The 25,017-nt window shown below is 29.1% G+C and overlaps 1 protein-coding gene across 1 annotated transcript in view; it reads left to right on the top strand.

Moving 5' to 3' along the window:
* The window catches only part of LOC132949704 (neuroligin-4, X-linked-like), a 339,951-nt gene that overhangs the window by 178,368 nt on the left and 136,566 nt on the right, over nucleotides 1–25,017 (top strand). The window contains exon 3 of the mRNA XM_061020715.1: nucleotides 12,844–13,005. Within this exon, the coding sequence (XP_060876698.1) occupies nucleotides 12,844–13,005 (162 nt within the window). The remainder of the gene's footprint in view (nucleotides 1–12,843; nucleotides 13,006–25,017) is intronic.

The following is a 25,017-nucleotide window of genomic DNA, read 5'->3' on the forward strand; positions in this document are numbered from 1 at the left end:
GAGGAGAGCACGGAGAAAAGGATGGGTCTTAGCTGGCTGTGCTCCTTAATGTTTCCCCTCGACAGAAGATTTACCTTGGCTTTAATACGTAATTTACCGGGAGCTTAACAAAAATATTGCATTCGTTTAAAACAATACTGCTGTTCGGCAATAATGTGCACACGGTATCAGTGACAAAATATAATTTTTTTTTGTGCCTGAACTGAAATTAAAGCGTAGTTTAACGTACAATTTCGATATAAATTTCAAGTATTATAAGCTACAAACGATTTTGTTCTGAATTTAAATGTAAAAAACTTTCAAAGCACTTTATTTAATACTCAAACAAAGTTTTTTTTTTTAAAATAAAAAAAACACTTTTGTTAACTAATATTCTACTCGGTACCTAACTATTTTGCATATTTACATTTCTTAATGAAAGTATTTTATGAAACATGTATTCTGTCTTATTAGTATCGAATTCCAATCGATTCTGTTTCTGAATAAATTTAAACGAAATTCTCCATGTAATTGATATACAGTGGGTTAAACTTAAAAATTCAATAACTATTATAGAGCACAGTCAACATATTATTGAATAACAAAAATTACTTTAAAGAAACGAAACTAAATCAAATATAAGTTATAGTCAATATTACTTTCCTATAATATACATAAGCCTAAAACTACGTCATTGTGTACGTAACCGCAAAAACATCAATTACACAGTGTTTATAATCAGACTATCAGAGGTTGATTGGAAATAATTAAAAAACAAATAACAATAATAATTTTGTTTAGGTTTTTATTTGTCCATTCTGCGGTATAAAAGAGTGATCGCTTAATCACACCGAGACCCACCGGAAATACGTGAAAAGTAGTATATGCGAAAGATTATTGTATTTATTTTTTTACGATTACGGCCTTGACCGAAGTCCGTGACCAGTGAACTGATATGAAGGTATCGATACAAAATCAATTATTGTTCTCGAAATCTGTAAAGGCATCGTCGTGATAAAAAAAATGTAAGGTTGACAACAATCTCGCTTAACAATACTCACGGTCGAGACTGAGCAGGGTTATCGTTGCGGCCAAGCGTCGGGTAATTTTCCCGAAGATTACTTCGACGGTGGCGGCGGCAAATTATTTGAAATCGCGGCTACGACACGAATGGAAAACACGGACGTGCGAGACCTCACGACGTTATACGGTTGTAAGCTGCGGTTTGGCGGAACCTTCATTGTGCGGAAAACCCAACAATAGCCGCGATACCTGCGGGGGATTTGAGCCTTTGCAAGATAACTCCGGTTAATTGATTACTGGATGTTGGACCACGTGTAACGATATTGCCGTGATTGTATCCGGTTGCTACAAATAGCTGAAAAGACATAGCAATTGCATTAGGTATTAACATAATAATCGTTTTGTTACCGCCGGCTCAAATGCACTTAACTCCGGCGGATCGATAGAGGGTATCTTGTTATTTTTCTTTCAGCACGTGACTGGTGCTCAAAAGACCCGCTCACCGTACGGTGATTCATTTCAAATCGATTATTAGACGATAATAACTGTCCTCGTATTTCCCGTCTTACGCTGCGGGATTAAAATATCTACAAATATAACGGTTCAGTCGGTGCTGTATACGTTGTCTTGCGTTTACCTACAACATAATATATTATTGGATTCGAGCAATGTTCAGGATAATCTATACAATAACGTTATATAATATGTACCTAGGTATAATACAAATACGATTTCTTTAAGACAGGCTATATTTCTTTTGGATTGTGTTAAGTAAAAGATTTGATTGCTTCGAGGTGAATATTGAGATTATTCTTGTACAAGAATGTGTGTTGTGTTGCACACGTTGTGTTTTTCATTATAATATTATACTATATTAAACTAAACAATTATTATTGATATTTTTGTTTTTGACCTATGAACTACAGATTACAGTATGGAAAATTGAATCATTGCTAAATAATAAGAATTAATAACTATTTCATTTAAAACATTTATTGTTAAATTTCAATAGTAATAATTATTTTATGATCAAAACGTTATTAATTATAATTATTTACAATGTATGTATATAGACATTTTATTGATTTTACATAACCGATCCCACCACGCATATAGTATACATTCAATTACCATTTGGATTACTGTTATTAGAATACCTAAACATACTCCCATTACCCGATAGTAATAAATAATAAATATATAGCATTATAAAATATGTAATTTTAGTAAAAAATATATAACTAAAATAGCTTTTAAGTAAATATGAGCACTATGTTTGTTTTTTATCTCTCTAGCCCACGTGCAACATAGACCAAACGCATTCATAAAAAATAATTTTTTATAATATGTTTTTGCGTAATTTTAGATTAAAATCATCCATTAAAAAATGTGTAGAGAATACTATTAATGGGGATATGGCATATAGATATATCTCAAAACAATTTAATATTCATTTAAATGTACAAACAATTATTTTTATTTTTAAAATCAAATAATAATAAAGTATTAAACTGATATGTCAAACATTCAGAAATGTTATCCTCTATAGTTCTTTTAATCGGTGATTTAACTCGAAAATCATAAAAAAAAACCATTTTACGCGAATGTGCCTTATCAATATTGTGCTTCATTCTGAGAGAAAACTGAGCACCTTCTTTAATAATGTTTAAAACATGACTGTGTATGTTTTTCAGTATAATTATACAATTAATAATAACAATCTTTGAACAATTTACATAAATACATAATATCTATGAACCTATTATTTTATACAGGTAATATTAAAAATATACAATGACAAACGGGAGGCATATAAAAAAAAATTACAATTTAAATAATTATAGAAAATCGTGAGTTATGACTACATAATAATTGAAGAAATATGATTAAATACAATATTTAAGTTTATCGAGTACTAGAAAATCCCTATCGTGACGAATAACAATTTAATACCAATTAAATACACTAAGATAGGGACGCATAATGCATATTAAATTATTTAGGTATAGGTCACAACAATAAATAATGATTATACTGTAACAAATCATAGGATATCATTATTCACGTCTTGTGTTTAAGTTTGCACAAGTAAAACTATTGCCTCGTACGATGTTACGATATAAATGAAAATTTAAAATGATTGGTTATAAAAAAATTAAAATATTAAATTTCGTGTTGTGTAAACGTGTTAGCCGGCGTCATGTATAGGCAATATTGCTACATTCATGTGAAGATTTCACGACAATAACTGGTGAAATTTTTTTTTTTTTAATAACATTTTATTACAGTTTATTATTTTATTATATTTTCTATGATCTTTATTTAAGTATAATAATTTCAAAATACGTAATTTTAAACATACTATAGGATTTTTTTATTACAATTTATAATTATAATTCTAACTTCAAATTTTTTTTATATTAATATTTATAACTTATTAATGGATATATATTAACAATAATGAGCTAAATTGGGTACTTTATTAGTGATCACAAATTAGTTTCCATTGAATTTTTTCAATTCCGATACAGTATTTAATTTAAACTGATATTATGCTTCTATTATACTATAATAATATTATAGTATTAGTATATATAGGTACGTATGTAGTTTTTAAATAAAAGTATTCCTATGACCCAGGCAGAAAACCAGGAATGATAAGTTCGTATTATTGAATTGTATAGAAATCTTATAAATTGCAATAAATTCATTGGTCTAGACTTTCATTGTAACAGGGAAATATTACTCGTATAGCAATATTAATATTGATTCTATAAAAAAAATTAATATTATTTTACTACACAGCCATAATATTATATTGTTATATTGTCATTAAACTAATTAAATATTGAACTGCAATTTAAGATGTCTTACATAGTATCTTATACTATCATTTAATTAATATAAATTTGTGTAAATAAAATTAAACCGTAACATATTCTATTTTCTTATTTTTCTTATAACATTATTTTACTAAAAACAAAATCAGGTTAACTCTGAATTTATGATATTTATTTGTTGTTCACAAATACATTTTGAAACTTTTCTCTAAATGTTAAAACAATTTTAATCCAATAACAATAACATAAATCAAATTATTTAGTGATTATATCAATATTAAACAATGATTAATACTGTTGAAAATATTATAATATTATTACAATATCAAGTTATCATCGAGGTTGTTTAATTAAAATAAATTGCATATATAAATATGTATTTGTGAGAAAATAATATATGTGATCAGTTTTAAGAGTCATACTATATTTTGTACGTAATATACTTATACATATAAAAAAAAACCAACATTATATAAAACAAAAGGTTTTTGTATCAAATGCACAATTAATTATAAACATGGACGGTTTATAAGTTAAAAACAATTAATGTATAATATTACAATATGTAGGTATAAGATATATTTTCAGTAACTAAAATAATTATAATATTATATTTTCTTAATTAATTTACTTATGGAATAAAAATATTATCCAATTTACTAACAAATCAAATTATCACTAAACGTGAAAATGTCTAAAATTTGTCTCTTATAAATTGATACGCATAATTATAACTGTTCCCTATTAAAAAAAAACAAAAAACATAAGTTTTGCATTTTATTTGTATTTTAATAACAATAGTAAACTAAATAGATACTTCTAATGATAGGTATAGTTATAATAATATGTTAGTTTTTAAAAAATCTTTCCGGATTCCGTTTAAATTGTTACAAAAATGACATAATTGATTGTATTAAACGGAATAAGCATGCATTCATTGTGCAATTAATTTGGTGCACCAATATTATGTTCAGTTGAGGTACATTATCTAAAAGACTATAGAAAGTAATATACTAATATCAAACTCCAAACAAATATTTTAAATAAAAACTATTATATATTAAATATTAAAATATATATTAATATACATGCTTATATTCAGTGGCAAAGCATCATAAGAAACAATGATACAACCGACACATAATACGGACGAATGATTTGGTTTTATAATAGTATAATAAATATTATTTAAATAAAATATTGTTTATAATATACAATATAATATAGTTTTCTAGCAGAAATCCTTTCTAATGTACAGATTGGTGCATTTCTTTAGTCTTAAAACGTGATGACCGACACGACAAATTCCTTAAATAAAATCAGAAAACACGCAAACACATTCACATCATCGTACAACTATTATTATATACATCGCTCCACTAAGAATCCAAAATAAGTGAGGCTTTAATGACATTAAAAGTTGGTCATATATAAATTGTACGTCGACATTTGATGAAAAGGTATTGTTCGTAGAGCATTGACAATTTCTAGCAGTGATTCTACGAATGAAATACATTTCATGCAACTTAATTTTCCCTTAAACTTGAAAAAGGTAAATATCATCAATATTATTTTTCAATTCTATAGTTGTTCGATATATAAGTGAATATATGTCTGCATCGGGAACAACTCTCATCCAGTGTGTCCATCTGTACATGGACCATATAAATTATAATTATAGCCTCAGAATAATTGACACGTCAATCAATAGAACACCATAGGCCCAAAAATAGATCTTGCCTGTTGTTAATTAAATTATTTTTCTGTTTCTATTTATATTTCTGTGGTTCGTCATCCCATCGGCACACCCAACACCATTTTAAACTTTTTTCGTTGGTATATACCACAGCAAAATATAATATACCTCGATCTTCCATTATCGTTTCGTAGTTCTCAAGCTTGTGGCTTTGCCAAAAACTAAACATTTCACATGCACAACAAATTAGTGCACCAAAAATAGTGTATTAAATATTAATAATATAACATCATTATCTGCATTTTCTTATAAAACTTCAACGTGTATAAATTATACATTAAAATAGTACACTTCAAGACGTTTACTTTGAATTAAAATCAACAGTGATTCCCGACATTTACCTTAAAATAAATATGTGAATTACTTATATTAAACATGGTTAATTAACTATTCAGAAAATTCTGAATGCATAATAAATTCCAAAATTTATATTAAATTTAGGTTTGAATATTTCCATACTACTCTAAAACTGTACATCCACAACGTGGAGTTTAAACTTTTGATGTTGATGTATATCTAAAATATATTTAATATATTTTTAAACTCATTTCAACAGTAAATTAAATTGAACCTATCCGTTATGAGGTTAGTGTATAGCATGAATGATTTCCATTCGTAAACCTAACTCAGATAGAAACCCAAGTAAAGTAAATCGTATATGTTTTTTATCAGTATTGCTAAAGTAGAAAACAAATCGTTTTCAATCATTTGTCTAAAATCGTTAACCTTCTTTTCAATTTGTCGAAAATCTTCAATTGTGCAATCAAAGTCTGCGTTGGGCTTACAAGCTTAACCTAACAAAGATGTTTTTGACCGAGAAATTCGGTAAATACTAAATGTACATAATATATTTCGTTGGTATCTTATAAAAATTGTAACATTTTAGATTTGTAAACAACATAAAGCCAATATATTATATGTCTGGTAAATAAGCTTGGTGGAATATAAAACGTGTTTTGGTTTAAACTAGGTATTGAAAAACATGACTTTATTCTTTGGTTTAGCTTATATTTTTTTGTATTCTTGGTGTTGAGAATTTAAAATAAAAACAATACATTTATAATTATTATTCGTGCTGACGTGTGTGTGTGAATATCTACCAAACTTTTCTAGACAGATCAGAATCAAAATCAAAATGTGAGAATATTTATGTTTGAATTCTCAAGCCGTTGAATGTATTGTTTTAAAATAAATATTTTTTCCAACTAACATATTTAAAATCAACATTTTTATCATCATATCCATGGTATTCACTAAATTGTATGTATTCACCTCAACTATATTTACTTTACCAATATACATGTAAAAAATATCTACAGCAAAAGTCTTAATACCATATTATATATTATTTTGTGTAAAAAGGCTTTAGCGAATACATTTTTAATTTCTCCAAAGTGTATATAGGTACGCAAATAATTTTACCTTAAAAATAGTCAGTTATAGAGATTCTATTTTAATACCTTTATATCGGAAAGACCAGCATACAAATCAATTGGCCAATCGCAGATATTTTAATTGATTAAAAAAATGCACTTGTTATATTTTGTATGAATAGTTTGAATTTTGTAGTTTTATAAATATTTTTGATGAAATGAATAGTCTAATATCAAACATCTTCTGAAACCATTAACTTACTATATTTAATTTATTTTTTAATTAAATATACGCTCAGTCCCTTGCACATCAAACTATAATACGCAATAATAACACAATACGCTGTGATCTAATTTATATATACCTAAAACATTCAAGCGAGTGACTTACAACCTTATCGGTTGTTTAATAAAAGCACTCTGTTTGACGTAAGTAATTTATTCCATTGTGGGGTTTGAATCAGACAGTTAACGTTGTTCCATACATAGAATAAGTTCAACGTAAAATAATGTAGAATTAAAATAAACACTGAATTCGTTTTTTCTAACTCATATATTACTATAATTATGTTTAAGAATCTTTACTACATCAATAAATTTATTGAAGTAGTATGTTATCTCCATAAGAATATTTTACATTCCTTTAAATGAACATTTTTTTATTTTTATTTTAAGAATAATAGAATCTAAATGGATTTTTAGCAATCTATTATTGTTATATCTTTATGTTGTCATCTTAAGAAAGTAGAATGTACAGTTGAGTTTAAAAAAAAATGTCTACTGATATACGAGAAGTAATTTTTTTAAGGTGTTAGATAAAAATATTTGATAACTGTAGAGTTTTTATTTCGTTCACCAAAGTTGACAGTTTTTTTTCCTCTTTTCATTGTCCCGGGGGTAGGTACATGTCACTGTTGTTGCCTTTGATCGACGAAATCGAATTACGAATGATCTAGCAACTGTTCCTATATATGATTATTCTGGTAGTTATTGTGAGCAGAAATAGACACTCCGACGATGCACGTGTTCGTTAGTGTTAAAATATTGAATCGAAATACAAAATTGGAAGTTGAAAGATAACATTGCGTCAAATAGAAAAATTATAAATTATCACACATGTCAATAGTCTACACAAATGTAATTATATTTCCCACAATTCAACGAAAATTGAATTCAAAAAATATATAATAGTGTGAGAGCACAGTAACAATAATAAATAATAACGAACTAAAATTGGCTCAAATGTTACATATTATGCACTTACGTAAAAAAGTGATTTATTTTTCTATATTAAGTTTAACAATTTATAAATTGCGCTAGTATAGAATAACGATATTGAGCAGCTATTTGAATATTAAATACAATACAGGCATTACTAAAAGTATTGTGCTATTATAATTTACAAGTGTGATAACCATTTATACGTTATTACTTTAAAAGTGAATGCATTATTATTAATAGTAATATTATCAAACTAATTATAAAAGAGAACCTACGGATCCACTAAAATTTAAATTTATCAACATAAACGTTTAATTTTCAAGCAAGAAAATATTATTCTTTAAAGTATCAAGTATAGAGCATAGATGCATCTTACATTTTGAAACAAAAGTATTCTATATTGCCTATGTGATAACCTTATTTTCAGATTTAGCACCTGAAATTCAAACCAACCTTTTTTTCTCATTGAATCGTATTTTATTGTTCACCAACATTGTTATTCTGATTGTAGATGCCATTTTTAATTCTGAGCGGAGCGATGAATGTATTGTATTACAACTATGTGTGTTATTAAAAAAATATTTTTTAAATGTTTGTGACTATTATCACCTTTTACTTTTTAGGACAGTAAAAAAGTTCTTCGACAGTATCTTTTCTGATAGATTCGATCTAGTTGGGTCAAAAGTAAAAAATTCCGAGTAGTTTTTTATAGAAAAACGGGAATTTTTTCGTAAAATCGGTTTTCAACAAAATCGATTTTGGTTTTTAGTGTAATTCTAAAAAATTCTAAAATGATACATGCAATTTTTACTGAATGTTTATATTAGCATTTTCTATACACCCTAACATTTTCAAAATATTTTGAATCGTTTTAAACTGTCATCGGACATTTTCAGTTTTCAATTTTTTTAGTTTTTTTTTTCTATAAATGTCAATAAAATTTCTTCGGTAAAAAAACATGAAAATTCAATACAAGGCTCCTAGTTCATTGTTATAATAGCAGTTGAAAAAAATTTTAAATACTTATTTTTTTATAAGCATTTTAATTTAAAAATTTGCCAAAATTTATCAAATTTTTAATTTTTAAAATCATTTTGTAGTTTTAAATTTATAAAATGTTCAACATTTATTGCTAAAGATTGAATATTTAAAACAAGGTTCCACGTAAGTAGGTTATTTTGTAAACAATAATATAAAAACACGGATTTATTTTATGGTTATTTTATGTTCAAATTTGGGCGAAATTAGATATTTAAACAAAGAAGAACGATTTTAGTTGTGTGTTATATTTTAAAAATATTATTCGTGGTTATTTGAAAATACTCCTAAAATATATTGTTATATACAAATATGGTAATAAGCAAATTATAATACTTCAACTTAACCGGCAACTGTATTAATAATAACAATATAAATATTATATAAAATATCCTAAGCTGACAAACCATCTCCGCTCAGAATCGTTTTTCGTATACAATGATACCTACTATTGTATCATTAAATTCAAATTTAACACTATCTATTACAGTCGACCACTTGTAACTTACTGTACATTAGAGCAACAACCACTTACCTGCTTTTTAGAGCTTTTTAGCTTTAAAGTCGTGTAATTCTTTAAAATTGATTTATTATTTAATTTTAAATTAAATCGTATTAGAATGTTATTCGTCGTTATATTTAAATAGAACACATTATTATTTGTGTCAAAAACAAAAACCATTTTATATATTTAGATTTAATTAACTGTTAAGATATTACATCAATATGTAAATTACCATCCGTTATTCAAATTCAGAATAACTATCACACAAAGTTCAAACATTTAATAACAATAAACTATTCACAAATCACAATATATTATTCATCAGCCATAGACACCTAAATTAATTGAATGTTAACGCCATCATGAATATTTTTCATACAAAGCAGATTTTAATGTACAAAAATGAATACATTTTTTTTTTTAATTTAGAGAGAAATTAACGTTAGCAATATAATATATTATTATATAGGTTAATAGCATATTGGAAAAAATCGACGAAAATTATGATTTCGAAAATCAGTGAATGGTATAAAGTTGAAGCGTAAACGTTTTGTTAGTAGTTATGACATATTATGATACTAAAAAAAACCCATCTCGTTTAACCCTGAGCTTTGTTTAAAAATTAATTAAAAATATTAAAGACAATACACCGTAATAATTATTCTGTAACAATAAACCATCTGTTTATTGGAAAAAAATATATATATATACTTATAATTACATTATAATATATACCTCCTATATACATTACGGATATTACAATAATAATATAATATTATTTGTTAGTTTGTAAAACCATGATACTACGTCATCATTACACGTTGTGCTTTATTGGGCGTCGGAGTAATAGGTATTGTCTATTGTACGAAAGAAAAATAACGCCAATGGTCGTGGTTATATAATATAATGTATTAGTGTTGTCAGTTTTGCCGGCCGAGTTGTTTTTGTCAGGGCTTTCAGGTCGGGGTGGGTTCGTGACGGCTGTGCAGGAAGAAGAATGGTTTTGCACGTCAACGATACCCGCGAGATGCGCGTAAAACCCGCGACCGCAACCGTGTTAATGAAACGTGACCGAACAACAACGGTCGTCGATGGTTGTGGACGTGGTGGCGGCGGTGGAGGCGAGGTGGTTTATGACGGTGGTAGTGGACGAGGAGGTAAAGGCTGTACGTCCCGGCACCGGCACGGCGACCCCGTCCATTATTTGTCATCATTATTGTAGTTTCCGGTAAACGAATTTAAGGCCCCCGTCCTCGTGCAGGGGTCACAAATCTATTCGTGGGAGCAAATTGATTTCACGGGTCAGCGGTATATTATATTATGATATTCCCTACAGGGCTCGCCTGCAGTCCGCGAGCATACTTGGATGCTGCCCCCCCCCCCCACGTTGCGCGCCGCTCGCCGACAATTGATCCCGCGGGCTGCGTTTGTCCGGTCGGTAGTCGGATTCATATTTTGAAGTAAAACTTCTTTCTTAAGGTGTGGGTGGAAAAAAAATCGAAACGAAAAATGAAACGACACGTCTGTTTATTTATATGTCCATAGAGCAACCATTAGTAAACAAAATAGTCCATCGTAAATTACATATTTTTTTGTTGTATTGATTTTTCTCACTGTCTCCCTCCTAATTCACTAATAATTTTACGGGCCCAATTACTTATGAAAGAAGTTTTACTTCCCCAGAGTGTAATCTCTCACTTTTTTTTTGTGTTTCTTCCCAAAATTGTCGTGTCGTACATCGGACGGCCTCGGAGACGATGGCATCACGTGCATGGCGGCTAAAGTTGCAGACGGGTACAGCAGTGCCGAACAACCCGAATAAATAATAATAATAATAATAATAATAATGATATAATATTATGGAAATTCGAAGTCCGTCTCCCTTGCATTTCGACGGGTAATGCCATACTCTGTAACGTATTCCGATTACGATATTATAACCACCGTCGTTGTCGCAGCAGTGCCTTTGGAGACTTTTAATAATATATACGATGTGGAAACAACCCGTTTTTTCGCTCATTAGGACTCCCTCGGTGTACTTTATAATACATAATATTATAGCACGCGTTTATAGTGTTTATTATACAATCGAAACGACGTGACAATTAAATCTGGGGATTTATACTTCAACAATAAATACTTCGCTACGGTGTTTACTACCGAGTTTTATTTTGGAATAATTAACATATTTTATATTAATTTGTCGAAAGTATAATACTATAAAATAAACTGAAGTCGTTACATGTTCTAACGAATCAGGATTATAAACTTTAGATTTAAATTAACTTCTTTATTTATGTAATCTTTGTAGTTTTTTAATATTCGAGAACCAAATGTATAGACGGATAATATATTATAATATTTACGGCGTTTTTTTTTCCATTCAATAATTGGTTTCACTAATTGATACAAGACAATAACTCGAGAAGAGGCAGATTAAAAAAAATGAAGTTGAAAGCTAATGAGAATTTACTGAATTTTGGATATAATTGGCCATCATGGGAAAACTTTGGACGAAACCCAGAATCGATAGAAGGGCAACAAAAGTTGCATTTTTGTTTACGAAATTATAGACACAGTTTAGTCCTTAGTGTTTTATATTTTATGCGTTTACATGACGTAAATAATTTTACGACGTTAATATATTTTTTTAATCAAATAATCGTAAACGAAAATTAGCGTATTAGACAAAAATTAAATTCAATCTTTTTTTTTGGACAGTAGTTATGCATGATTTGTTTTAAGTAAAAATAAAATAGGTATACGGAAGTAGGTATATTAAAGACAAATAAATGTTATCAAGAATCTGTTTTCTGTGAGCTCTAGATATGTGATAGTTATGTATCGGTCTATGTTGAATTTAATAGGTAGCAGGTACCAACAGTTTCATAAAATAATAAAATAATTTAAAAGTATCAACAAAATTGTTTTGATTTTAAACTGAAACATAACTATAATAGTCAATTTAAATCTCGTACTCTGCATCTTTAAAGGTATTCGCTGTGGATAAGGGATTACTGGGTTTATTTACTTAGTAGTATAATTTTTAAATTGTTTTATTCTAAAATCATGTTTATAATTCAAATTTTATTTTATTTTATGTCACAGTGAATTTTGGAAGTGCGGATAAAATATCTCCGAAGCCTGTGCTTGTGTTCATACATGGCGAATCGTACGAGTGGAATTCGGGGAATCCATACGACGGTACAGTTTTGGCAAGCTACGGTGGTCTAGTCGTAGTCACCATAAATTACAGACTAGGAATATTGGGTAAGTATATAAATTACGATTAAAAAATAAAATATTTGAATGCCAACAATTTTAGAGACGATGCGTGTCTGAAATGCTTGATATTTATTTCGTGAACGATTATAGTAATTCAGGTTAAGCACAATAGTTCAGTAGGTACACAATGTTAGTGTTCTGTGGACATTGAAATTTTCAATGTAATTTACACGAATAACGGTCAGTAATTGACCCTTTATGCTGTCCTTAACAGAGATATTTCAAGTATATTAATGTCGGTTTTACAAAAGTTCTAAACTCAAATAAACAAAGTGAAATATAATTGAACACAGTGTGAACAACAATTAAATACCATTCAATAATTTTGCTGAAATTTTAATTTCTTTTTAATAAAAACAAACATTCTAATATGATAAAATGCGTTTTTTCCACACGAAATTATTGCCGGAATTAGGTATGGATATAGACGAATATACTGTGACACAAAATGTAATTATTATATTGTGGGCTTTCCCAATCAAAGAGTGATAGTCATTGATAAGAAATTTCGCGCGTAAAAACACGTTATGATTTCATATAGAAACAAAATACCAAAATCATGTAGATATTTTTAGGTTATAAATACATTATCAAAAATTACTTAGGTAATAACTAATATTTTATTATAAATATAGTATATTTATATGTTTTTTTATAAGAGCAAATAAAGAAATGTATTAAAACTACTATTATCGTTTTAAAAGGTGAGACTGATGTAATATTGGTAGGTATGTACATTTTTTTTTCGAGCGGATACTTTAGGAATGCTTTAGAAATACCTACGTTAAACTTTATCTCTTCATCATATTTTCCTGTCGTAAACCCTTTGAAAGCCGTAGTTCGTGTTCATTTTTCCTGAATTTTTTGACATTCCAGGCACCTTCCATGTAATTACGATGACGCCTATTAATAATTCATAATCCCCGGCCGTAATACCGTTGCTGAACACGAGTTTTGTTTTTTTTTCCCCTATCATGTGTCATCGCCATGACGCATCGATGATTGATTACGTTTGGCATAGAGAAAAAAAAACGGCGAACGAAATATGACCGTACACCATATCCGAACAGATATTGTTTTCCTGATAAATTAATCGTAAAAAACAAATTGTCGGTTGTCGGTGACATTCAAAAATATGGATTTGTGTAAGCAAACAGTTCATAAAAAAAAATTATTTGTAATGACTAGTAAATATGTTATTAGTACCATCCGTTTGAATTTGTATTTAATACGGACAGAAACGGTAACCCACTTTTGTTATACTATTATTTGTACTGTATCCGTTTAAATTTGAAAAAACATAACAGACCGACAGACATACAATTTCAAATCAAATAGTGAAGTCGCTATTATATATTTATATACCATATGTATAAATGAAAACAGTGGATCAACTATTCATTTATTGCATCATTCGTTATTGCAGTGGCATATTTTCTGATATGTATCAAAATTGACACGATAAAACTATTTGCCATAAACTCGTAATAAATAGAAAAATGATAATTGTATGAAAGTATATTCTTAAATCATAAAACAGAAAATAGATATTTTTAGATTCTGAGCGAAAACAATGATTGTATTGATTTTTCAATGATGAGTACCTAGTCGAAATTATGCTTTGATTTTCAACTTCAGTATCAGTTCTGGTGAAAAGCAAATCTAGTTTTGGCATTCAAAAAAAAAAAAAAAATGTTAACAGGAATTTTTATTCAAAATCAGTTTCGGCCAAAATCGATTTGTTTTTTTTTTCTTTTGTAACTCGAAAAAACATAACCGTAGAGATATTATTATCTATAATATTTGATACATTTTTTTCACTGATTCAAACAGATTGAAAATATGATTCAAGATTTCTTATAAGTTATCATACTAAAATATTAAAAAATATTAAAGATAGGAAGACACAATTTTTTTATAAGAATTTAAAGTTACAACTTTTACAAAATTCATTAAATTTATAAAAATTAGAAAATGACTGTAGCTATAAGCATTGAAATAGTAAATTCGTTGCGTATAGTAAAATAAATTACTTTAATATCATAACATTTACTTAGTAATATGTGTTGGAAGACGGTCTTCGCTCAGAATCGTTTTTCGTATGCAATGATTTTATATCATTGAATTCAAATTTGACACAATATTCGTTATGGTGACCAACTTCTGTACATCTACTGTACAGCAGAGCAGTACCCGATTGCCCACCTTTTTTTTAAAAAGTATTTGATTTCGGAACATGGTAATTTTTTTTTATTTAACAAAATATATTATTTTACAATAATGTAGGGACTAGCCATTTCAACACTGCTTACACTTAGTTACATGTGGATACCAAAGAAAACTAAGAGTAGTTTTATAATTATTATTGTTTATACAGTTTTAGAGGCACATAGTAAGTACATAATACTAATATTATATATTGTTTTTAAACATTTATAATATTGATACTAAATTAATAAGAGTTCGTAAAGAAATAAATCAATTTACATTCCATTCCATATTTGTTTATACTGACAATGCTTTTATTGGAATTTATATTTACAATAGATTTTCCACACATTTCAATTGTAAATGTTTTTGTTAACAAAAGTACTGTAGTGTTCACAGATGTGAACGCGTTGTTATAATATTCGTAAAAATATTGGATATTGCCAGTGGATTTGTGAACAAAAGTTTTAATAATATCGCAATAATACTTAGATTGCAAATCAGCTTACATTCTGTGTACTGTAAATAAGTTTTTTCGCGAATAAATGTAACACATTTACAATAATAAAAATACCATGTCGAGAACAATTCGTTTTAGCGTTGTTTTTTTTTCTTGACAAAACCGTTCAGAAAAAAGAATACACGGCGTCTTTACAAAGACCGTTCCTAATACTATATGTGTATTATAATATTATTATTATTGTCATTTTGACGGGGAGATTTGCAGGAATGGAGAAATTAATTATTTGAAACCGCGCGACAGTAACCCGACCGATATGAGTCATTGCGTGATGCCTTAAATTTTGATTTTAAAATATTAACGGTAATAATAATTATCAAGCACCGAGTGCCAAAATTGCGACGCGTTCCGAGTAAAAATTAAAAAGTCCTTGAGTGTTTATGGCCATAAAAACCACACGTCTGCGTCTGCCGCTGCGCGCCGGCACGGGGTTTGACACGGACTTATACAGCCATTTAGGTGTAAAACGTTACACTACGCGATATTATAACAACATCAAAAATCAATTTCATGGTTGTTAGAGATTGACGTTTTGCCCAAGGCCAAGGGAATATATGCATGCGTATAATATAATATAATATATATATATATATATATTTGTGTATCCAACGTGGTTTTTAAACGAAAAAGTAATTGATGGGTTTTACCCACCACAGACAAGAACCATTAAAACGGATTGTATTTTAAAATGTGCTTAGGGCTGGGTAGTTCTTAAATTTAGAGTATAGCTTATTTTTTTTTCAAATAATCCACCCCGTTTCGTGTTGAAAGCAACAGACCGGAAAATATAATGCAACTAAAATAGTTTGAGGCGTAAAAACCGCTTGTAACATTTGACGGCGATATTTTAATTCGACGACTCATTTCGTTCGGTTGATTTACATGAAATAATTATTACGGGAAAAAAATGAAAAATGACTTTTCATCAAATAGAGAAATACGTAGCGCTTAGTTTTGTCAGAGTCACGCAACGTTTGTTTACATTCATAATGATTTAAATTGTTTTAGATTTGGTTTTTGTTGATTCAGCACGAACTCAGAGCTTTCAATCTTTTTATTGAAATAAAAACATTATTTTTAAAACACGTTTTTGAAATGTCACTTTTAAATAGGTACTAATAAATAACGTACAATAGCAAATCAGTTACGCATTATGAAGAAGTTTTCAACCCGTTTTGTTCGTTTACAACTTACCGTTTGTATAATGTGACACCCAATAATTATTCACTAATCAGATATTCGACGGACATCCACAAGTCTTGAAAAACCATCTAGAAAGTTAACATATTAATACATTTCTATTGAAAATGTCTAAGAATATTTCCAATAAATTTAACTATGATGAAATCCCGACGTACAAACGAGCTTTCATCAATTTTGATGTGCTTATCAATTAATTTCAAAATAATTTTACTCTATAAACAACTATAGCACGCACTTGAAAATATTTAAAAAGGGTCAATGTTAAGTGCTTACAACCCGCTGATTCAATATCACAAAGACAAGTGGCTCTTCGCTCCCTGCCAACACCCTAAGCAATTTCACATTAAAATGTGCATCCTCGACCGGACACACTAATGGTACCTAACTGAACCTTCTTGTGCGTGGCACTGATATATTATTTGATATTTCCCGTATCACTTGTTCTATAATCGTTAGTCCTTACAAATATTAGTCCTGTATCTGAACACTATTAGTAGGTATCTAACATCATAAACCGTTAGTTCATATTAAATTCTATATGTAAAACGTCTATGTATTATAACGCGTACAAGACATGTTTATTTAACGTTAGTTTAATAGTAGGTAGCTTTGAAAGACGAACAGCATTAAACTGAAACAATTATTTTTCTCGTGAAACTATTAATTAATTTTGTTTTATTTGTCCAATTTAGCAGTGTAAAACGGTTAAAAGTAAACATGTTCTAGTTATCATTTTTGCGCGTAAGGCGGTTGATGCATGTTTGATGGATCAGCTAGTATGAACGAAAATTGTGTATATAATATATAGTCCCTACGAAGAAAATAACCATAAACACTGTGGCTCAACAGTTAATAATGGACGCCACGGGTAGTATAATATATGAAATACGTAGAATAACAATTTTAGAAGGGTAAAAATTTAATTTACAAGAAAACGAACCAATTTTAAGATAGTTTACCTACTAAAATTAAAGCGTATGACATGATGTGACTGTAAAATATTTTGGAACGATAAAAAAAATAAAATATTATCATGTTTATATTATTCATTACAATAATATAATATTAATCAACGCATTGCATGATGCACCATAAGACTTAACAATTTTGAAATAGTAAATAATATTAGTAAGTAATATATACTAATATGTATTTATAATATTAGGTACTTGATAATTGTATGTGAACAAATATAATATATTTTGAGTGCTTAAATTACGATCACATTAATTTGCATTTGAAGATAACGGAGTAATTTAATAAGAATTAGTAATTAATTTCCATTTAAAGCGATAAAACAACAGTGGTACGTAATTAGTGTCTTCAACGAACGAACTGTAATTTTTTTAAAAGATTTTTTCTAATATTTTCAACTTCCAGAAAAATATAACGATATGGAAGACACAAATCAGCAATTATTGTTTATCGATTTTTGGTTTTTCAATATAATATGTAAATATGCATATTTTAACATAAACAGTATTAAAAAATATATCGAATGTGTACACACTACACAGCAAAAACATAATAATAGTAAAATATTAATATTATTACCTGGTTAATTACTTTTAAAAATTGTCTGGACTCCGATAATGGCGGTAGACAAAAACTTGTGTCAGGCCGTGTTGAAGTGCCGACACATTAGCTTAGCTCCATCAGGACGGCAGTGTGACATGTAAAATTGGATGCCCCTTTTTTTCGACTTAGACCGAAAGTAGGGTCTGTGTGAACATTACTACCACAAAATTGGACGCACCTAGGACGGGAAGGGCTGGTGTCAAATCGTTTTCGCGGCATCAATTGGGCTCGCCGCCACAGCCACACGCTCCACGGCACCCGCACACTATTTATCCTCCGTCTCAGTCGCTGCATCTCGTATTCTCTCGCACTGTTTCCCTCTCTAATTCTCTCCGTACATTTCCCTACCACCCGGATATCTCTATCGTACACACATACGTGAATGACAACATGGCCTGTGTCGATGCATAAATTATAGATTTTACATTTCGTATTTCAAGGGAGAGGAAAAGAGGATGCCGCGCCACCGTCACCACTATAATGCTATATATATATATATATAATATATATATATATTATACACAAACGCGCGGTATCCGAAACCGTCTTTCCTATTTTCCACTTTCAATTTATCCTCCATCCCCACCACCCTCCTTTCACTGCGCACTCTCACAGAGATCTCCTTCGACGTCGTCGTTGTCCCCGAAAAGCTAACATCGCACGTGTTCACACACATACACACACACATCTAAAGCCGGAAATACATAGGGATCCGGAGCTCTTGTGTAAAGGGTTGGTTTTTTATTTATCTTCTTATATATTACCTGCTTCCACGGAGACGTATCCAATATTACACATGTCAATAATAATATATATTACATACCTAATACCTATATACAACTTATATGTATGCATGTATGTACACAGGCTTGCAAAGGTCGCGGCACACACATATATGCTCGCCGTATTCGTGAAATTATTGCTGCGCGTGGAGTTTGGTTTGTTTTCACATTTGTCCGCCTTTCCCCTTCACCTGCACCTGTTCAGCTAACGTCAATCAGTATAAAATACTCATTAATATATCCGCATTTTGGCGTTGTTGTAAAAAGTAAATACATCCGATATATATATATAAATATATACATTATACACTATAATTGCATATGAACTGTGAACGTTTATATTGCAATAATTGCAATGCTCGTGCACATTGTGACTGTGTGCAGAGACGATCAGCATGAGGACGCGGATGAATGATTCAGCATCAACAAGTTACACGATATATTAGTAGTACTAAGTAATAAGTAATTATATTACATTGACGTTAAATGGGAAAAGCTCTCACTGCGCGGCACCATCCTGATTATCCTCGGTATCAGTAACGAAAGTTGACCATACCGATCAGTCATTGTTGTACGCATAAGAATATAATTATAGCATGGACTTTTTTTTTTTATATTAATTAAGTGAGATTTTGTAATACAAACAAAAAAAATCGGACATTTTATAATAATATGTAACTTTCATGTTTTTATGATATTATATGTCGAAAACCATTCGTGTTGAATGTCCAACTAATTGTATTAATAACAAAAAATAAATTACGCTGTTGGACTCTTTTTAGTTATATTCATTATAGTGTTTGTTCATAATACATAAAATACCTTAAAAAATGTATCTTATTAAATATTAATTTTTAAATTCACAATGATTTTGTGTTTTTAATTTTTACTCAAACGCAAAGATGCTTATGTTTTCTGTTTACAATCCATTAATTTTTGAAAATAGCATACGTATTATTTAATATATAAAAATGGATGTCTGTACGTTTGTCCGTCCTGTACTCCTGTATAATATAGACTCAAAAACTATCGGACTGTTTTAAATAAAAGTTATATCGATTGATTCCTCGAGATTCGAGGAATATTTTTAGTTTATAGGTCGCTATATGTGGTTAACACATAAATTTTGTTTTGGCTCACAAAAATCGAATATTTTTTTGTTTTAAGGCTTCCATTGGTTACATATAGTAAAATTAAAGTTCTTATGATTTGATATAATTGTCTGTGTTGTATTATATTTTGTAATTTAGACTAATAAAGCTTCTCTATGCAAATGTAAAATTTATTAAAAGTTATTATATTTTAGAGGAAAGGTGTATGATTAAAGTTTGTATACAACTACCAAAACAACTCGACAGATTTTGACATAAAAACGATTGAGAATATAAAATGTAATAAAATGGAAACGATAGATAGCAGATTATAACATATAGCTAGTCGGCTAGTACAGACATTATTAGTCGGGTTATATTATACCTAAATGACGCATAATATGCAAATGCACAGTTGTTATCAATCGTCACCAAATTTGCACACATATTATTAGGTATTCTAGACGGGTCATACAAGTATTAGAATAGAAACCACGGAAAACAGCTGTTAGGTGTATTATATTATGAAAGGCAAAGTGTATATGGTCGAAGATTATAGAATCATCAAATATTTGAATCGTTTCTACGATTCAAGGAAGTTTTGGGTAATAAATTGAACCAGTTATTTTAGGGTAGCTTATCTGCTATTAATAATATTAAAATCATATTTACATATACGTTTATTCCTGTTTGCAATTGATTCCTGAAAAAAAAAGAAGTTATTTGTTACAATCTGTCGCGAGAGGATTGCTCATATCGGTTTCATTTATCTGCTAGTAATACATACAATAGGTATAAAAAAAATACATATTATAACAAACTATTCTAGTATAGTACTTTAATTTGTTTAGTTAAAACAAAACACTGAAAATATAACACTGTTTTTAACATGGCATCGTTGTGTCTTATTACAATTAACAAATAAATCCCATATAATTAACTTCTCAAGATTAAGTAACATTAGAGAGGATTAACATTAGCCCAAACATCTGATTAGAAAATCCACTATACCATGTCACGAGCTGTTAAATAATTGTTTTTTGACTTTAAATTGCTGTAAAAAATATTACAAGAAATCACGATGATATTTTTGAATGGATACTTACAAAATTAATACATTTAAATTAAATAATGTGACTCTCACGAGATATAATTCATAATATGCATATTTAATTTAAACGGGGTTGATTGATATAATAATTGTTTAGAATTCACGATTAATATAAAATCCGTTTATTGTATGAATGTATACTTAAAAATTCAAAACAAAAAATGTATACATGACTTGACCTGGAGACTGAATTGTGATAATTTTAATATGAACAATAAACAAATTAAGTAAGTAAGAATAAATTATAGTGTTCATTTTATGGGATAACTTTTGTATCAACACAATTTCAATTTGATTATCGATTATCCTAAGAATGATATTATTAAGATATTTTGTCCGTAAAAAAATACGTACAGATAGTGTCACGAAACGATTCAATACTATTTAAAACTGTAGAATGATCGAGTCGACGACATAATATTATCATTACGATCATCATTCATAACCATTATATTATCTTCAGCAAATCTTTGCAAGACACGTCATATAGCTATGTGCACGTCATAGCGATTGACTTTTAACCGCATATGGTTTCGTTACGAGAACTTATGTCGGTCCCGACTTTGTGTTTTATCACGTAGGAATATGATACGTCATATCGGTCGATTGTTGTACACTTTTGTTCACTATTATTACAATACTGAGCTCAATATTAATTATGGCGCATTTCATCGGTTACGTCCACGCGTCTTATCCTCTCTGTTATCGATCCTGCACTTTCGGGCGAATACCGCAGAAGTTTACTAATATTGCAAATGATTGCATTACGGCACTATAGGTATGCGTACACAAAAAAGGACTGGCGCATACGTTATACGATTAGAGGTACAACAAAACGGGAAACTTTCCCGACGTAATAATAATAATAATAATAATAATAATACTAATATGTAACGCGTTTATGTTGTACCTGCCTGCCCGTACTGTGCGCGTACGTTTCGAGAAGTGCTTTTTTTCATCGAAAGTGTGAGAAAAGAATAAGGTTTCCATACAAATATGTGTGAACGACGAAATTCCGCATTCGTGTGTATTTATTGTATATTATGTACGCGTGTGTACACGTGTTATGGTCGATGGAGTTCTACTAATGGAGGAGCAAACACATGTGAACGAAAACGTACGCGTAGGTATATAAGTAAGTTGATGTATTACCGAACGCGTCTCTACCGGCTCCACTCTGACCGTACTTTTCATTGGCCAAAAGGAATAAAAATTGTCGTTGGTTTTGACAGAAAAACCATTAACAACACGACGCGGAGAAAAAAAAAGTATCTATTGGAAATGAAAATGTGTCGAAGAGGGTATTAGTGCTTTGCGGCGAATGATAAAAACCACATTATAAATTCAATTTTCAGTATAGGTACGTCTTCACTGTAACAATCAAAACACATCGCATGGCGATATTGTGTTAAATTGTATTTTATAATATGATATTAGTTTATCTCTTTCCGTAACATTTCCGTATCCGTAAAAGCCTACCTGTTTAAAAAAAAAAATACAAATATAGTAAACTAGTTCGGTTTGCTTGTTAGTATAATAATACATCGAAATAGCAATTTGTTTCTCCAAAGTGCATTTGTTGACGACGCGGTAGTTAAGATATAAGTTGTAGATTAACACCGTTTTTACTTTCACCTCCCGGTAGGTACCTACTATACGTCATCAAAATGTCCACGTCTTCATAAAAACGCTGAACAAACATTGTTGTCCCAGTTATTTTGTTTCCCAGTTATCGTTGTTTCCCAGTAATGTTCTTCAAATCACTATAAGATAATAGACATAATTATTATATAGTGATACCACCGTTTGCTTTGGATACTTCGAAATCAGTTTTTTTTTTCATGGTACTATCTTATTTTTTATAACATTATTTGGAAATGTTGATTGTTAGCACAATAATATTAACTGTTATGTTATAAAATATATCAAAATAATGTGTAAATATTTACAGTTTAATTATGGGTATACTTTGGATATCATGAATTAACACATTAATATGAAGGAATAGTCGGTTTTTGAAATTTATATCCATGTGTTTTACTAAAGAGCATTATTGTTTATTCTCTGGAAAGCTAAAATAGTAATTAGGTGTGGCTTGGTGTGGCGTGGTGTGGTGCGGTGTGTGCATTCAGTTATGAAACCCGTTCTGAGTGTACTCACTGGCTGGTGTCACTAGCTCCCGGATGGGTGACCACCCGGGATTTTTAGAGACAAAACCTTGCCACACATACACACATGTGTCAAAAACCTACAGTACCTTCCCCCACAGTACCCCAGGCTAATGACCTCAGTTGTCGAAGCCTTAACCATGGTACAAAAATTAATAAATAATTAGGTATTCTTAATTTCTGCTGTATTCATAACAGTGTAAAAATCATTAATTAAAAATATTTATCCGTAACCAAATATTATATTTTTTATAATGATACAAGCGAGGTAAATAATTTATTACTATGAATATTTTTTTAATGAATAAAATATTGTTAAACTTTAAGGCAAATCTCTTTGTCAAATGTCTATCAAAATATAACTTTTTAATTTAGGTATGTTTATGTTTATGGAAATACGATAAACGGGTAACTATTACAATAAACTAATACTATTATTAGATAATAAAAATTGTTAAGTAATTATTTACAGAAATATTTTTTTTCCAACCAATCCATAATGTAATGTTCAAATATAATTGTAGATGATGATAACAAATACGATTTTACAATAAGTTATTACAGTATAATATTATTAATCTTAAATTAACTATTAGTTAATATTTATATACCTACCTATAACTAATAACTATACATTTACAATATTATGACTGTTATCATAGATAGGTACATTTACACAGATTTAATGTATTATTGTTTATTATCTTAATGAGTACGTGTGTACTCATAATAATCTATCTCAAGTCTCCATTGGATATAGAAATTTAAATTTTTAATCTAATTAGTAATAAAAATATACATATTTTTTTAATGTTAATTAGTTTGTTGAATTCTAGAAATGTAACACCCTACTTAAGATTCTTAGTTAGTGCAATGAAACTGTTATAGTCTTACAACTATGTTTTCCTTTCCGAGAGTAGTTCCTGAGTACAAGATCTCCAAAAGTTTTATGTTACATGCGTCGTTTAATTAGAAACCAGTAAAATAATTTACTGCAGTTAAAACATATTATTATATAGAATTATTGTCCTTATTATGCTGAACAAATGAGAAAAATATCTAAATTGAATGTAAAATGTCTATTAAGTTATTTAATACACGTTCAGTGAATTGTGTATTTTTTCGTACTATACTGACCAAAAAATATTTCTACTAAATATTATTAAAATATTGATTAAATGTTAAAATCTAATTTAAAAATAATAAAATGTTTACAAAAATATATTCACTTATTAGTTATTAGGTATGTCTTTAATAACGGACATGACTGAACGTAGTACGTCTAATTATTGTTCTTTATCTTTGGATGCCATTATTATTAATTCACAATGGTGAC

This window comes from Metopolophium dirhodum, chromosome 7, assembly GCF_019925205.1.
Source record: "Metopolophium dirhodum isolate CAU chromosome 7, ASM1992520v1, whole genome shotgun sequence".
Classification (NCBI taxonomy): Eukaryota; Metazoa; Arthropoda; class Insecta; order Hemiptera; family Aphididae; genus Metopolophium; species Metopolophium dirhodum.